The 17,902-nt window shown below is 40.6% G+C and overlaps 1 protein-coding gene across 3 annotated transcripts in view; it reads left to right on the top strand.

Annotated features, from left to right (window-relative positions):
- Window positions 1-17,902, top strand: part of galnt18b (UDP-N-acetyl-alpha-D-galactosamine:polypeptide N-acetylgalactosaminyltransferase 18b) — a 197,144-nt gene that overhangs the window by 73,312 nt on the left and 105,930 nt on the right. The window contains exon 1 of one of the 3 annotated variants that reach the window (XM_034680876.1): window positions 10,372-11,315. The exons of the other annotated variants lie outside the window; for them this stretch is intronic. Within the exon in view, the coding sequence (XP_034536767.1) occupies window positions 11,078-11,315 (238 nt within the window). The 5' untranslated portion in view covers window positions 10,372-11,077. Of the gene's footprint in view, window positions 1-10,371; window positions 11,316-17,902 lie in introns of those variants that run through there. 3 annotated transcript variants of the gene reach the window in all.

Genomic DNA, 17,902 nt, shown 5'->3' with positions numbered 1-17,902 from the left:
CGTGTGCTCAAATTAGATGTAGCATTTAACATAAAGGAGAGCAGTTTCCTTATGCTTTCCTGTATTGTCTCCTACCTTCGGCACAGCTGCTGATAACTTGACTTGTCTCCTTATACCGCTTGCATAAAGGAAGCCCCATGCTTTCGTTTTCAGAGCACCAAACTGAACTTTTGAACTCTATTTCCTCCTGAAGCCCAGGTGAGCCCAACAATGTTTCTCTTTCAATATTCAGCCCAACCTACCCGCTGCTTCATAAACCTTTCACGGTCACTTTCCCATTCATCAGTTCATTTTTCTACATTAGTGAAATGTCTTCTTTTTGCAGAACACTTGCTCCTGAATTATCAGTTCTTTAATTGGTTACCCTTGCATTTACCTTTTTCTTTTGAGCCATTTCTCTGAGCTTCTTTATACTGTGAGTACGTGCCAAAAGCAAAGACATACATATCTTGCATTCTAACTCAATTAAAGCTGTGTTAAGACCTGTGGCTTCTCATTTTCTGCTGGTTATTTAAAAGGATGAGTCGTGCACCTCACTGACTGCCTGCAGAGGACTGCATATTATCAACTGAGCACTGACCTCAAAATACACAGCGAGCGGAGATTAAAGAAATTAATCTTGGTGAAAAGATGCTACGCTACAAATGAGATTTCACCAGGTGGACACAGATTTGACTGTGTCGAGAGCAAAGTAGGAGTTTCTTTCTTAGTCATCTCTGCAGCTTCACAGTCGGTGATGTTGGACAGAAAAGATAATGTGGACACCTGTCATGACAAACCTTTGCAGCCAAACGCAATCTTGTACAGAAGTTCTGCAATAGTTACACCTGTGTTGATTCTGAAGCGGATATCAAAATATAATGTTCTCTGTGTGCACACTGATCAGGTACATTACCTCTTGTTATTGGAAAAGGCAGGGTTATCTACAGTGGCTGGAAAGTGTGCTGGGATATTTACAAAGGATGAAACACTGTTACAAAGTTGGAGACAAATTTACGTTTCTGAAAACATTTTTTAATTTTATAGAACAAAATTACATTAGAAAAACATTTTTACCTAGTTTAACAAACAAATGAGCATTTAAGAAAACAAATTTACAAAATCAGAAATGCTCACACACAAGCTGTGAGACAATTTTACAAGCGACAGACTTCAAAACTCCTAAGACCAAGTTGGTTCCACAAAATGGGCAAATCGTTGTTTGGCATGAATAAACTCAGTGTAGCATCGCTCTGTTTCTCTCCGCCAAAACAAACTAAATGGCCGCTCACTCCATCACTTATGGATTACTTCTGGTATTTGGTAAATTCGTTTTACGCTAAAAATCTGTCGTTTGTAAATTTGTTTCGCGACTGGTAAAAATGTTCCGTCTCTTGGAAAACTGTTTTCTGATTTTGTACATTTGTTTTCTTAAATATAAATTTGTTTTGGCCTTGTTCAAGTGTTTTTGCTAATGTAATTTTGTTTTATAAAATGTAAAAATGTTTTCCAAAATGTAAATTGTCTCCAACTTCGTAAATGTATTTCATCCTTTGTAAATTTGCATTGCACTTCCCTGCCACCGTAGTTTCCTTGTGCTTGAAGAGACATTATGTGATTTGGCTACAATAAAATTTCATTGTGTACAGTCTTGCACAATGCAGTCTCTAATTTATTTATTTATTTATTTAAAGTTATATTTGTGGCTTTTTTTTCCTTTATTTGATAGGACAGCTAAAGAGAGACAGGAAATGTGGGGAGTAGAGAGAGGGGGAAGACATGCAGGAAATGGTCAACCAGTTGGGAATCGAACCAGCGACCCCTGCGATGAGGACTGCAGCCTCTTTGTGTGGGGTGCTTAGACCGTTAGGCCACCAGCTCTCCTTGCTCATATTTAAGGGCCACTCGTTTGGATGAATGTATCTCCAGTGTGTGTCTGGATGGACTATTATAAGACATTTTAGCTCTTGTTAGTAGGGAACATTTTCTCGCTTACATTATTTGAATAGCATGTTTTTTGTATCAGTGGGTACTTATATTTACGTGTACACAATAAGTTCCATTCATCTTCTATTTAAACTGAAAGAGTCCACTGATTGGTAAAGTATCTTCTTAAATGGAGTCCTTGTGAGTACAGGCTTCAAATATGAATGAAAAGAATAAAAGCTTTCAAATAAAAGTGCAGAAAGAGTGAAAAATATACCAAGAACACAATAAAGAGACTCAAAATTCACAGGGATGGCAGCTAAAAAGAATCCTAGTAAATAATGAAACTCTACTAAAAATGAAACTACCAATAAATGAATTGTAATGTTCGATGTCTGATGTATTCTGTCCCCCCAAGCTCAGCTGATCTATTTAAATCAATCACACATAAACAACATGAATTTATCAGAAGCAGCTCCTCTCTTGGCCTCGAGATTAAAGACAGCAGCGTTTGTTGCCAGGCTGTTGAAAAGGATTGCATTAGCTTGAACAGGTGCATGTGATATTGTGTCCACCTCTCACAGATTAATAAGACATGTGAGGCTTTGTCATGTGCTGTTTGCCTTACATTTCACTTGTTTCATCATGTATTACAGCACTTCATTTTATCATGTGAGTGATTATGATAAGAGTGATCAAGGGAGAAAGAGCTCTATCCCTCTGTGAAGTCCTCTGAGACATATTTGTGATGAAAGCCTCTATAAATAAATGCGCCTCAATATAGTGCGATCCTGATCTCTCAACCCCTGGCTCCATGTCAGGAGATGTAATTTTGCTGCTTCATACCTTGATATACGGGCTTATTGTAAAGAACAAACACTCGTATTTGTGTTCCTCAGTCGGTTGTGGAGGGGTGGGAACATCACTTCACTTCACTCAAGTTCTTTTTTAACAAGGTGCAGGTAATAAAATGTCGGATGAAGACTAGAAGCACAGCTGGGATCTTATTAAAAAGGATACTACTTCTACTTATATGAACCCTGTCATTTAGAATATAACTTTCTTTCATTCAGACAAGCTTTTACTATTTTACTCCTGAATTAAAAATGTAAAAAAAAGCATCACTTTTAATTATAAATGTACAGTGCACTTCTGCGTGTATATGCGTGTATTTATGACTGTTTGTATATACGGTATATACATATATACACTAGGGATGTAAATTTCAAGTATTTTCCGTGATCGATCTTTGGAAATGTTAACAATCAATTATCGATTAATCATTAAAAAACATAAATGTTTTCCATGTCAAAAATAATGCCAAATGTGTTTGTCCCCTAAATAAAAATGTATTTCACGACACAATGTCTTTAACTGACCCGTTCTTATTGAGAAGAATAAGCATGTGTACGTGGTCATGTGTCAGCCGGGAGCGCAACCAGGTCATAACCAGTCCGGCAGTGGAGAAAAAAAGCGCTCGTGGAGACCTGTCGCTCAGCCGCAGCCCCTACCTGAGCATCTCAGCGGTGTGCAACACCTGTAGTCAGCTGATTCACATTGAAACATGCTTTAAACATAAAACACCTCCCTGATAGATGAACGAAATATAAGACCACATGATGTTTGTTCCACTTGATAGAAAATCGAAACAAAAACATTTGTTCGAGTAAGTTCTTAATAATCAATTAATCTATACTCGATTCACTGTTAACATCCCTAATATATATATAGATATATATAGATATGTATATCTATATATATATATATATATATATCGTGTGTGTGTGAGTCTGTATTGATGTATGTATTTGGATCTATCTTTAAGGGTTCAAATCACAGCACATTTAACATTATCTATACTCCATTGACTGTATAAAAAATGAACGTAGTATCCGTGACATCACCAATCTGTTTCTGAAGCGCTGTTTTAAACCCCATCATCGGCAGGTGCTATATATCGGAAAAGCTGAACTCAACCTAACGTCGCCTGTCAATCAAGTCAGCCATGTCCTTATTTAGGCAACTCTCAAAAGTATCATATCTTCAAAAATAACAAGTTATGAAAAAAATTCACCTCGTGCAGTGTGCCGATCAAGAAATTAGCTATTCAGACATAAAACGTTTTTTTAACCAGGCAGTAAACATGTTTATTTCTGCTGTAAAGACCGTCTGTTTTTGAATGGGTGAAGTTTTTCACACTTTCACATTGGCCTCATGTTTTAAGCTATGCTATATTCTAGTGCAACTTTAAGCGTCTACTAGTGTGCATACTGATGCTAAAACCTAAAAAGTTAACATAAATAATCACAGAATCTTAAGTGGACTGTTCTAGTCTTTCTGACCACTCAAAGCACTTTTATACTACTTTTCACATTCACCCATTCATACCCATTCACTCACTGATGGTAGAGGCTGCTACAGTAAGGGACCATCAGTGTTAGCTAATCTCATTTGTTCACATTCACACACCTCTGAACAACAGAGGGAGCAATTCAGGGTTCAGTGTCTTGCTCAAGGACACTTCAGCATTTGACTGCCAGAGCTGGGATCGAACCACCAACCTACGGATTGATAGATGACCGACTCTACCCACTGAGCTACAGCTACACAGCTGTCACCTTTCTTTTTACATTAATTTAAGGACTGTCACGTTTCTTAAGTACAATTAATTGCCTTTTTCTTTCTTCTTTTTCACCAATCAGCAATGTGCACCAGTTAAACACAACTTAATTGAAAGCGATCCTGCGTCTCCGGGGAAATTTCCTTTTTCTTGTAGGTTCGCCCGCACACTGAGAGTTCAGTGGATAGGGTCAGCCTCCCACACCACATCATGGGTGGATTGTGTCAGCCATTTCTACTGTTTAATGGGAGGATTGTGAGACAATCAGGGGGTCAAGCCTCGGAACAGCACCTCTTGAAACTGGTGGGGATTTAGTGTCTTTTCCAAAATGTCAGCTAGAAAAAATATCAATGTATTCTCTTAAATTTATAGCAGCAAGTAAAAGGTTCCAGAGAGGCTTCAAGAGTTAACTTCCTCGCTTATCTTCCCTGTGTTGTCAAGACCTAATTCTAACACGTCACAAGTGTGCTTTGTTGATTAATGGTGGCTGTCTGCACTGCTAAAGAACTTCCAGTGGTAGTGTCTTTGTCTGCCGGACCTCACAGAGATGATTACAGGATAACCTCTTACACACAGTAATTAATCAGCCCACAAGGAGACGTTGGTTCAGATGAATTTGACAGCTGCTTGGCTGGGTAGATCACTCAGAGGGAGGATCAAAGGTCCCTGATACCAGCCTGAGAGTGTCCCTGAGGCTGGCTCCATTTCAAATGCAATCGATAGAAGTTGCAGGTCCAACACCTGCAGGTGTTTACAGTGTGTCAGTTTAATATGTTCATGGCTCCGAGGTCGTCTTCATGACAACTTTGTGTGTAACAGGGACATCCAGTGATTGGACTCACAAGGAGAAGCTTTAAAAAACGTGCCCTTTAAAGATCGGAGAGGTTTATAAACACAGTTAATAAAGTGAAATAGGAGCAGATTCATCAGAAACACACATCTCCTGCTTGCTAGCAGTTGCCTGTCATTAGCTTGAAGCTCACGACACACAAAGCAAAAGTAACGTATACTTTCAGCTCAGGACACGTACTTACAGTATTGATGCAGCTCAGACAGTCCTCTTTATCACTCTGCTCTTCTTTGTCCACATCATCTACCATATATGGCAACCCATTGTCCTTATCACAGTGGCAATTAGCATCCTCATCATTAGCAGGCTGTGATCCTCACCTCAGTCATCATCCACTCTCCCTTCTTTCATATTTGTAACAGAAGTAACATGGTCCATAATTAGTTGATTGGCACAAACTCGTGGCACTGAAACATCAGCACAATAAAAAAAATGTTGTCTGGGAAAGGAGGCTAACCCTTTTAAAAGCCACTGCTGCAACACATCACAATGTAAAAGAATTAAGTAAGACAAGGTCATCCTTAACTTTGCTCCTTCCATAAGACTGTCTGGACACTATGCCGAGATATTCCTATTTTAATTTCCATTCACTGTGTTGTATACATCTCTAGCATGAGTAATATTTAGACCAGGATTCATAACACTGGGTAACTTTTGAATGACCCCCTGATGTCAGTGCTTGTTGTGGCAGCGCGATTGATAAGTGAAGTCTGTAATTTACTTAAATTTACTGACATTGATGATTGAAAACACTGAGGTGCTGCTCGTCATCCACCTTGTCTTCAGGGGGCAGCATCACAATCTACAGCATACAGCCTTCCAGAAACTAATAAAAAGATTTCCACTTGATAAACTTCCACAAAGAACATGCATTAAACACTTAAGGACACTCCATATAAAGTTTATAAGCAATAAAGCAATTTGAATGAAGCCCAGCTTTTGCCCCGATTTTCAACAGTCAGAGATATTGATTTTAAAGTTTCTGTGTGGGTGATCTACTAGTTGCTGAGCATCAATAAATAAAGCACTGCACTTCTGTATTTAAAATTCCATACAAAAAGGCAATATGGTGCAGCTTGTCTTTTGCTGGCCTTCGTATACACATACCGTTAGCACTACAAAGGCAGTTAACCCGTTTGAAAGATAGAAAATGTTCCTCACCATATGCTGCAAAGCACGTCATCCATCTAACCGCCCTCGACACCTGGATCTTTGAATGTATTTTAGTTTGCTCTTTCTTCAAACTGGCCTCCATACTGTGTAGTGAAATGATCCAGCTGAATTTGCACTAAAAATGCTGTCAAATACCTTTGTTTACAATGTCTAACCTCCATCAAATCCATACAAATTAGACTGTATGAAACAGGGACGTAGTCTCAGTCATGTCACTCATTGGTTTCTGAAGATCACTTTGAAGCCCTGCAATACTGGAAATGCTCACTACCTAACTTTCAGTCAAACTGGCAAAGAGGCAGGCTAAGCAAACAGCGTCATTGCACCCATCTGTCTTTCCACTCAGCCGCGCCCCTGGTTATGCAGTTTCAGTTGTATGCATGACTCTTAGCTTTAATACAGATACATTATACCCCCCGAACATTACTGAACTGCAGTTTGTTGCACCTCCTCATAGGCTTCATTGTTCAACAACAGCATGTGGTTGTGATGATCATTGACAAAATGATTTATGAGCAACATAATTAAAATTCCTTTTATTCTGAAAACAAATCCAAGCAACAATCCAAATACCAAAGATATTTGACCAGCCTAGATTTGCAGATGCATGGCATGTATGAGAAAAGCTGCTTTTAATTTGTTAAATTATTACAGTGATCATCAACAAAAGTTTTAAATTGCTCTCTGTCTACTAATAAAATTGACTTCTTGTGTCAACCCTAGCTAACATAGGCCCTTGGTCCTCTTTTCACTCTTGTGGTGCACTGTTTGTGTGTGGAGGTGTACCTTGAGCAGAAATTGGAAGGTGAAACAGTTTATCGACTTTCAGTGGAGTCTGGTTTGTTAAGATGAGATCAAATGAGCAAAAAGAGCAAGAAAACATTTCTTCACAACCATGTAACGGGATAATAGAAAATAGTTAAAAAAAAAACAACTTTTTACAGTCTGGCAGGTCTGTTAGAGGAGATGAATGGGCTGCATTCTCCTGCATTGATCATCTTGTTGCCATAAATGGCTTCTGCTGAGCAGGCAGGAGGATGACGTGGGCTGTCATTAGATCTGGATTGTGGAGGACGGACTGTCTCAGGTTACACTGATGCTCTTTGACTGACAAAATATATCTGAGTTAATCTTTGATGTCATATGCAGCTTTTAATGTGATGCAACAGATTTGCCTTTCAGATTGAATTGACCTTTTTTCAAATGTATTTTAGCATTAAATTACTGTTTTGATCAGTCAGTAGACGAAGTGCAGAATAGCAGATGGCATCAAAAAGACATTGGTTCTACTGCATGTGGAATTTTTCTCTGAAAGAAACTGATTGTTGATATTCCTGGAAATAGAGCCGTTTGTCTGTGTTTATGTTGTTTCCTCTGCCATAACTCACAACCAAGTTTGAGTAATTCTGGGTGAATATACTAAATCAACCATCTCAGTAAAGCTGTTTATTCCATTTAAGAAATATATCATGTGTTATGTATTGGTGTAACATTCATTTTTGTCATCATGGAGAACAAAACTTTCTCTCTGGCAGCCTGCTGTGTTGTGGATGTCTGACAGATTGGATCACAAAGTCTGTCATTAGCAAACAATCATCTGTCGAGGATGATTCTGGAAAACACTGTCAAAACACAATCAAGATCCTTTGTCAAAATATCGTAAAAGACATGACTTCCTTTGGGATTCTGCAGTTCTCTTGTTCATTTCAAGGATCATCTTTGGTGACATACAGACAAAGGATGTCTTTAAACCAGCAGAATGAGTTGATGTTTTGAATAAATAGCGGAAAGGAACGATAGTTCAATCTAGTACGTGAGAAATAAAACAAGTGGGGAGGACCCATGTGCAGACTACTAATTTTATTAACATCGTCCAAAAGGAAGAAACAAAGAAAAATGTACCTTACAAATATAAGTCCAACATAAAATCCAGAAAACCAACACAGAAGGGAGGAAACACAGAGGCTGTTTTCGAAACTGCCTGCAGTACGTACTGATTTGGCCAAAATGTAGTATGTAGCTTGTAGTACGTGAACAAGAGCAAAAATCTTCAGTATGCCAAAAGTACCCGGATGTTGTACTGATTTGGGAACGTCTTAGTATGCAGTGGACCAGTCTCCCTCGCAGACTGTGGTGGTTTCCGATACGGCCTGCTACATACTACTTACTAATGTCGTAGGCAGTACATACTGCTTTTGAATTTCGTCTGTAGTATGACTGTTCTGTTCAATCTGTGTTGCAGTACGCTGGGCCAGACGTCACTGGATTTCCGGTTTCGGAAAGCGGAAATAAACAATGGTGAAGCCGATAGAGAAACTGCTTCTTTAGCATCCACTTATGATTTAAAAAGTTAGGAAGTGGTTTATGTAATTTGATAACTTTCACAGCACCTAAAAACGGATTTCCTCCCGTCAAGAAAGAAGGAAAAAGAAAAAGCAGAACAAGCGCTGTGCATTGTGGGAAACAGTACACAAGGCAGACTGGTCCGATGCATGCTGTGACATTTTCCCGAATCAGTAGACATACGGGGAGTTTTGGCATACTGCAGATTTTGCTCTTGTTCACATACTACTTACTACATACTGAATTTTGGCCAAATCAGTACGTACTTAGTATAGTAGGCAGTTTCGGTAACAGCTTGTTTCCTGTGATGCACAGCACAAACATTCCTCTTCTTTTCCCCATTAATTGCAGGTTGAGCTCAGTTTTTAGATGCATTACCGCCTCCTGCTGTGCTTTAGTGTAATGCAAAATAAACACCGCGGAATCTTGTCACATAGCAGAGGCAAACCCACCTCACAGCTAGCTGTCCGTATCTATGAAAAATATTAAATGCCATATAAACCACTTCTTAACTATTTAAATCATAAGTGATGCTACAGAAGCGGTTTCGCTATCAGCTCGTCCGTTGTTTATTTCCGCTCTCCTAAGCTGAAAAACAGCGAAGCCTGACCCAGCATACTGCAAATCAGATCCAACAGAACAGTCATACATACTACCCTCAAACACAGTATGCAGTACGTACTGCATACTACATATGTAGCAGGTGGTTTTGAAAACAGCCAATGACTAAACACAAGGTAATCAGACACAGGTGTGACACAAGACACAGTTGAAACTTATGAAAGTAATCAAAGTAGAGTAAAACAGACAAAGGTGGGAAGTATAGGCCTACACCAGACACACAGGGAAAGACAAAATAAAACAGGAAACACTTTGGATTAAACTAAGAAACACGAGTGAATATACACACAAGGAACATAAGAACATGAGACAAATGAAACAGGAAATAACAGAAGGAATGCAAAATTAAATACAACACCAACCAAAAGCATATTGTGTCACAACCAAGCACAGAAAAATAAATAAACTGTTACACAAAAAAAATCCACCATCTCTGCTTCACAGTGTGCAGAACATCTCCAAAATGGATACATTCTAGGCTTTTTCCACATTTTGCTGCACCATTTAATGAGCCTATTTTCTCATCCTGTGCTGCACAAACATGCTAATAGGCCCTGTCACCTCCAAACAGGAAATCCAGTAATCACCTAATGACACAGAAAGAGACCTTTACAGAGGTATTAGCAATGCAAAGTTTCCCAGAACGTAAGGATCTGAAAGGTTATGTTGATGCTCAACTTAGTTAATATGCAGATTGAAGGACTACTTTTTCTTTTGATACCACTATTTGCCCTTTGTTCAAATTTGCTATCATTAGTCAGCATGCAATCTGCCCCTGCACACACAGGTTTAATTACAGCAGCAAGAGAGTGAGATGAGCGCAACCCTCCTCTCCGCATGTGTGTCTCACAGGGTGGAGTTGAATCAGTGCCAGACCCATATCAAGACCCACCACACCTTCATCCCTCATTGTCTCGTTGTCTCTATCCCGTGGTTTCATCCAGTACTGCAGCAAGAAATCTAATCCTTCTTGTTCGTTTGGGAAGATCTCACCCTAGTAACTCAAAAAGTGTTTCTGCTCGTGCACGAGTAATAAATATAACCATTAACTCTCAGATCTTCAGCGGGATTTGTTCCACTACTCGAGGGAGAAAATCACACATCACATGTGCAGATTGAGGTCTGTGTAACTGCTTTAATGGCTGGCAGAATTAGGTTATAACACTTTGTGCTCTGGTCTATGGAAATAGTCCGGTCAGATCCACTTCCACAGTGAATCAGTGCGCAACGAGGGCGCGTGCAGCAGCAGGGGCGGCTGTCAGTCCTTGCCATCCCTCCCATTGGCTGCTGCAGGATGCTGCCTGTTTCCTTGATCCTCACATGCAAGTGGAGCAGACGGAGGTTTGCAATGGAGCGAGGGAGGAAACCTTCACCTGTAGATATTTGACAGCATCCTGCGTAAATCCACAGCACTTTTTCCAACTGCAGCTGTGCGCGTTGGACCCTGCTTCGCTGCACAATCGCTGGAAAATAACTTTATTGTTTCGTTGGTTTTTTTTGCGGGCGTCTGTCGCCCCGTGCTCCGGTTAGACGGGATCCTGCAGGCTGTATGGAGGGATGTCGGCATGGCTTGCACCAGGAGAACCAAAACTTTGGTGTCCACATGCGTGATCCTGAGCGGCATGACCAACATAGTGTGCCTGCTCTATGTCGGATGGGTTACTAACTACATCGCCAACATTTACATCAAAGTTCCCATGCCTTTACCGGAGAGAAAGTTAGAGGGGGACAAAAGAGGAGACACGCTCCGGATCATGGAGAGACTTGACCGGCTGGAGACCGTGGTCAACCGGCACATACAAGGTAAGAACCTCCACTATTTTAACCTGGACACTTCTTCCTGCTCTGTATTACCTTCCACATTCTCCATCTGAGCTCCACCTAAGAAAGTTTAAACAAGCTTACTTTTATTTCACTGCAAGGTGTGTGTGCATTGTCTGCTTTTGGAAATTGATACAGCAGAAGCTCTTGTATCTGTAAAAGATCAGGTCATTTGCAGGGAGTGAAAGAGCACAAAAGAAAAAAGGATCACTATAGTGAAGCTGTAACCTGACTTTTCTGAGAATGGTACTGCATGTACAAGAACCAAACGGTGAGAGGTATGATTCAAAATAATTTTCATCTCAAATTTTCCTCAATAAATGAATAAAAAATGCAATTAAGCCTGATATTACTTTAAACCTATAGTACAGTTCAATTTGAAGTCTGGCACATTGCTCTCCTCACTACAAGCAGTGACAGGATCTGTAATTTGATTCATTGATGCTGCTGTGCCCTGTAATCATTTTTTGCTCATGCTAACAAACCTTATATACTTAAACTACTCATATCTTGAAAAGCACTCCACCTGAAAATGTAGTGTGACACAACATTTCTCACAACTGCACTTAAATGTTCAGCTCTGGCAGTAAAAATAACACTAAAGCACAGCTACAACAGTATACTGCTCTGACACTGTATCAACTCTGGCTGCGTTGAGAAAATGTTCTGCTCTCCCTATTCATTCATCCTTAAATAGCCTCTTTTATTCCATGTAATTTGGAATATTGTCAGAACTCAGTTTGAATCTCGACTCCGTGTGTATAATTTAACCCTGACTCGGTCCTTGCCTCCTGGAATGCCTGGAATCCTTTTTCTCAAATTCCTCTCAGCCTTCCCTCCACTCCCGGCATACAGTTACTTTACACTTGATCACACACGGTTAATTCCCCTCCTCTTTCACTCTGTGTCTTTAAAGGAGCTATTCTTGTCATCAGAGGGGGGGGGGGGGGTCTCGTTTTGGGTAGGCCCCGATATGAAATGGCACAGAGCTGGAGCAGAAGAAGTGAGATGCAGACAGAAATCAACTCATGCGGCTGTGAGCAATAAAGGCTCTGTGCTAAGCCTTGGTAAACATTCCTCCTGGAGGCAGGTCTCACTTTCAGCCTGGCACCCGTAGGCGTCTGCGGGGCGGAGCTTTGTTCAGGTGCCCCCAGTGACTTTCCCCCAAAGTCATGTTTCAACTATTTCTGTTACTCTTACAGCAAAGATCATTCATGCTAGGTTTAAGCAGGAGATACATCAGCACTGCCTGGGAACACTTACACTGTGATTTTCCAGCTTAGTAAGCCTTCATAAAGATCATCATATAAGTTGATGATAACTATAGCTCTTAAATATAAAACTTGTCTGTTGTCTCAAAAATCATTGAATAAATTACTTCTTTATTTCAGGCAAAGTATGTTTGCATAAAACAATAACTTATCTGACAGACAGACCACACAGTGTACGGCTCCACATGTTCTAGATTTAAAGCAAATAAGCTTTTAGTTTTTCTTTCAGAAAGTTGGATCAAAAGATCAAAACTGTTCCTATTTCTGCTCGGTAAATATGAAGCTTCAATAAATAAAAGCTTGAAACAGGGGAAAAGCTGGCTTTTTCTAACGGTATAAAGAATACAGCCTGCAGCAACGTTAAAACTCACTAATTAACATGCTTCGTCTGCAGGCGAGAAATAGTTCCACACATAACCCTCATTGAAACCAAAACTTCCTGTTGTTACACTTTGGTTTTGTACTGATTAAACAAACAAGATTTAACCTGTTTAATTAGTGAGCTTTAGAGGTGCTGGTTGCGTTCTCACCTTGTAACAGAGCTAGGCTTCAACTCTTTCTCTTTGTTTACAGTCTTTGTTCTTAGCCAACCTACCTGGCTGCTGTCTGTATAGCTCTGCTTTGACCTTAAAGACATTAGAGTGGTATCAACTTTCTCATCTAACTCTCTCCCAGAAATATAATTGGCATGTTTCCAAAATTGCCAGCCTCATCCAAAAACTTGCTGTGGCTCATTGTGTCTTGATGCCACTTTTAAAACTAGGACATTCATCCGGTAATGATTAAAAAAGTCCCACTTTTTCCTCTCTTCGTTCACTCTCTCTCTCATGCTCAGTCAGCCAGCATTATCATTATGATCTGCTTTGGATATTTGTCCTCATTTCAGTTAGTGAACCTGTTTCCAGGCCCCTGACATAAACCACAGAGACGTGATGGCAGACATCACATTAATACTAACAATAAGTCTTCGTGCTTGTCAGTTTTTCAGAGCACTGTGCAGAATCTGATGGGGCTAATGCTGGAGGCGACTGTTGGTGTCACTCTGTATCAGTGCATGTACGCAACAATATGAAACTGCTCCAACAAAATGACCTGCCACTTTAAGTACAAGCCATATTGTCTGCCCTTCCCTGATAATTGCTGTGAATGCATCTGCTGCAAATATAGAGCCATAATCTGAGCCTGTAAGTGGCCGGCGGCGTCAACACTCAGCAAGCTCTGGGCGAATTCAGAGAGTCATTAGTGCACTTTTGACATCTCTAAAAATACATTTTCTTCATATATCATGAGTCAAGTGCAGGAATTGCATATTCTCACTCTTGCATATTTAAATTGAGGACTGTGATTTGCACATCTAGAAGGTCCTGGTTTGCTATTAACACAGATCCACGTGCACTTAGTTTTAGTGCACCATGAGACCAGCGCTGCTCCCACACCACAGAGCATTACTGCATGCAAAATGAAACATCCACTTTAGCTGACTCACTGAGGACGGTCAAAAGAGGCGTCTCTGGTGTCAGCTTCCCACTCATGGATGAGACAAGTATTATTCCACTTCTCTTACTATGCAATGAAGTTAAGTGGACTGTTACCAGGACAGAGCAACACGGCAACAGCACGGAAACTCTTTCTTGTACTAAATACATTGAGGTGCAGAGAATTCATTGGCAAGTCGGACCGAGCAGGTTCACACACGCCCACCACGAGGGCTGTTTGATGCATGCAAGACAAAAGAGGGAAACACAGAACAGCTGCATGTTATCGGACGGCAGACACTGCGCAAGATCTTGTCTCATTGTCTGATCGTGATGGGTTACACTATCAGTTATTGCAGTTAAAGGTGGAGTAGGACATGTTATTTTGATACATTTTTCTCAATCACGAGCAAAATGCGATGTATACATCGATAGGGAGTAATACACAAAGTGATCTAACACTGAGATGAGAAATCTCAGTTGTCTGTGTCAGCAGCTAGACTGCAATAAGTTCGTCCAATCATTCATTCGCCACCGAGCGCAATGATTGGCTGACCGGCCGGATGACCTGTGACCTGCCGAAAGACACACCTCCTGTTTACAGGAGTGCGCGTGACCTGACTGAGATCGTCATCAACAGGCTGTTCACTAACGCAGAACATCTGATAAACACGTCAGAGAGAGAGTAACCAACGATTTAGCTCAACTTCTGCCCTCAAGTTCTGTCGCTAAACAGAGCAAGAAGAGGGAGACTGTGATGGAAAAGGAGACGACTTAAAAACACTGGATGAAGATACGAACACGAGTCAATATTTGGGATGCATTTCTGCGACGGCTGAAGGATTTGAAGGGTCTCTAAAGCGACGCCATGGTTGCTGATTTTCTACTGGACAGGTAATCATGTCATTTCATTTGTCTTTGTGTTCATGGTTTAGTTCATCTATGAGACAGCTAGCGATAACTTCGGCTAATGCTAGCGGCCGGCTAACGGCTTGTAGCTCTGTTTATAGAGACCTGTACACAGTCTGTTAGCTTGTAGCTCTGTTTATAGAGACCAGTATACAGTCTGTTAGCTGGTAGCTCTGTTTATAGAGACCTGTGCACAGTCTGTTAGCTTGTAGCTCTTTATAGAGACTTGTATACAGTCTGTTAGCTTGTAGCTCTGTTTATAGAGACCTGTACACAGTCTGCTAGCTGCTAGCTCTTTATAGAGACCTGTATACAGTCTGTTAGCTGCTAGCTCTTCGGTTGCTCTTTATCAGCATGAATGGGGTGTTGTACTAAGTCTAAATGCCGTCTTGTCTGTGTTTTCATAGCTACGAGAAGGAAACATCGACGTCCACACCGTTAAAACACGGGACGCAGAGGCCTCCACCCCAGCTGTTTCATGTGTTCGGAGTCCCCCTCTGACCGGTGAGTTTCAGGCCCGATAAGAACTCCATGAACATGAACGTTGCTTTGACCACTGCTTGCGTGGAGGTATAAATACTGCTCTCTTTTTTATTATCAGCTATTTTTGATTTACGTACGCAGGTTTTTTTTTAATGTCCGCACAAAATAAAATCCAAACCCTTCTCTTTCACTTCACGTGATCTGCATGCTAAATCGCAATCTGAGACCACACCATACAGACTAAAGAGATGAGAGACAAAAAGTTTGGCTGATAAAAAAATCCTGTGAATGTTAGCTGCTTCTCTAAAAGCTTGGTTTGGTGAAGGAAAGCATGAATAAAAGTGTTCAACAAGGAATCAAATACACAGAATAATTGTATCAATAATCTGTGGGCACAGTCTTCCTCTCCAAAGAGGGAGAGAGCACATTTTGACATCACTTACTCTGAAAATATTAGATAATATTCAAGATATCAATAAGAAATACAGTATATGTACCATATGTGCACAATACACACTGCAGTAGGCACTAAGCACACACTAGTGATAGTGGTGTCAACTCCTTGCATGGCTAGAAGAAATAACTGTTTACATACGGGGCTGAAGGAAGGGTTATTATGATCGAAATCAAATGCACAGTGCTGTAAAATAATGAGAACCTTTGACTAAACTTCTGATTCTTTCTTCTATGTCAGGTATTGCACAATATTTAACAAGAAGTCAAAAAAGTGGAGCCTGTACACAATGAAGGTGGATAAGGACTACAAGTACATCACAGACCTCCAGAGCACAATCCTGCACAGAAAGCTGACAGCAACTGGGGGATGCCATAGAAGAGAACAAGGAGGCCGGATGATCCCCGCCAACATGTTTACCTTCAACAGCCATTATTTTTATTTCTGTAATAAATACATTTTCTAATAAAAGTAAATGTAAAACAACTCTTTGATATTGCAATTATTTGTTTATAATGTTGTATGTTACTTGATATGGATTTAAATTATTTTGTGATTTGAAGAGAGAAGGCCAGGGTAAATTTAAAGATTTATTTAACAAATGTATACACAGCACACTCAAGTATTTTTTTTACATGAAGATAAAATATATACAAAGGAACTAAAGGGTCACCATACAAGTATTGTATGTAATCATGTCATAGTTTAATTCACTTCCAACTGAAACCTTTATACTGTCCATGTGGAAGGGTCACGGATTTTCCAGATACAGCAACAAGGTATTACTCCTCTATGACCTGCACCAAGTGCTCCATGCTGCCAGACAACAACCTGTCTGTGCAGCATGGCGGAACTTTGTGTTGCTGTCCCCAGGATCTGGAGCTCGTCCCCGGTCGTTGCTCTCCCTCTCGCTCGTATGGCTCTGCCTTGCACTCGACCCCGGTCTCGTCCTCTCCGACCTGAGGTGCTTGGCTCAGGATCGTAATCAGAAGTCATCATGAGAGCTCTAACAAGCACAAAAAACAGTCAATATGTTGTAGTTCCAACACGAAAATGAAGACTGTCAACAATGGTGAACGCTAATAAATATATAGGCACTGTAGCCGTCTAGTAACTAAACATCATGACATGCTAAATCAAAATAAACATGGCTAGCCGGAGTTATTAGCCCGGCAGCAACAACTTGCTCTAGCTGTATTTCAGATGATAAAAAACAAACACACATAAAGCTAACATGCAGGCTATGCTGTGCATTCTAACTAATTACATAATTTTTTAATGTGGTAATATAAGCGGTTTACTTACATGGGAGATAGACGTGTTTTTCCTCCGATGAAAATAAAATCAGTCGCTTGCCGCTCCACAGCTAGCTATCGTGACGTCATCCTCCAGCTGGAGTCTGCCACAGCGCGTTCATGTGTTTGGAGGCGTGTCCCTCCCCTCTCCCTACAGGCTGCTCTGAAGGAGGGGGAGGGCTCTGTTCGGCTGTGTGCTTTCAAAGTCAAGCGAACTGCTGCGGCTTTCTCAGGATCTCCTACTCCACCTTTAAGTTCAGGCTTGGCATTCTTGCATTTACTTGCGTTTCTTCATTTCATGCTATACTTTTTACATCCACTTCATTACATGTCACAGGAGCATATTCGTCCTCTCGTTGCTGCATTCTTTTGGCTCTTATATTAATGTGTATTTGTTAATCAACCATGATACCATGCAGTACTACACTGCCAATCTACTCACTAGTGGGCAAACTTTCTGTTATCTCCTCTTGACAAATAATGAAAAACACAGTGAGAGGAGCCACTCTGGGAACTTTTGGGTACTTCAACTTCAGATACCTATGACACTTTATCATCAGTTTGCTGATCTTTAACTTAATGATACTTTAAGGACCTCTTGGCTTGTGTGGATTTTGGTGCCCCCTCAGGACAAAGAAGTACGTCTAATCTCTTGAACGATCTTGTTTTGGACTTGTGTAAG

The sequence above is a fragment of the Notolabrus celidotus genome, chromosome 3 (genome assembly GCF_009762535.1).
Source record: "Notolabrus celidotus isolate fNotCel1 chromosome 3, fNotCel1.pri, whole genome shotgun sequence".
Taxonomy (NCBI): domain Eukaryota; kingdom Metazoa; phylum Chordata; class Actinopteri; order Labriformes; family Labridae; genus Notolabrus; species Notolabrus celidotus.
This window is presented reverse-complemented; position numbering and strand designations above follow the sequence as displayed.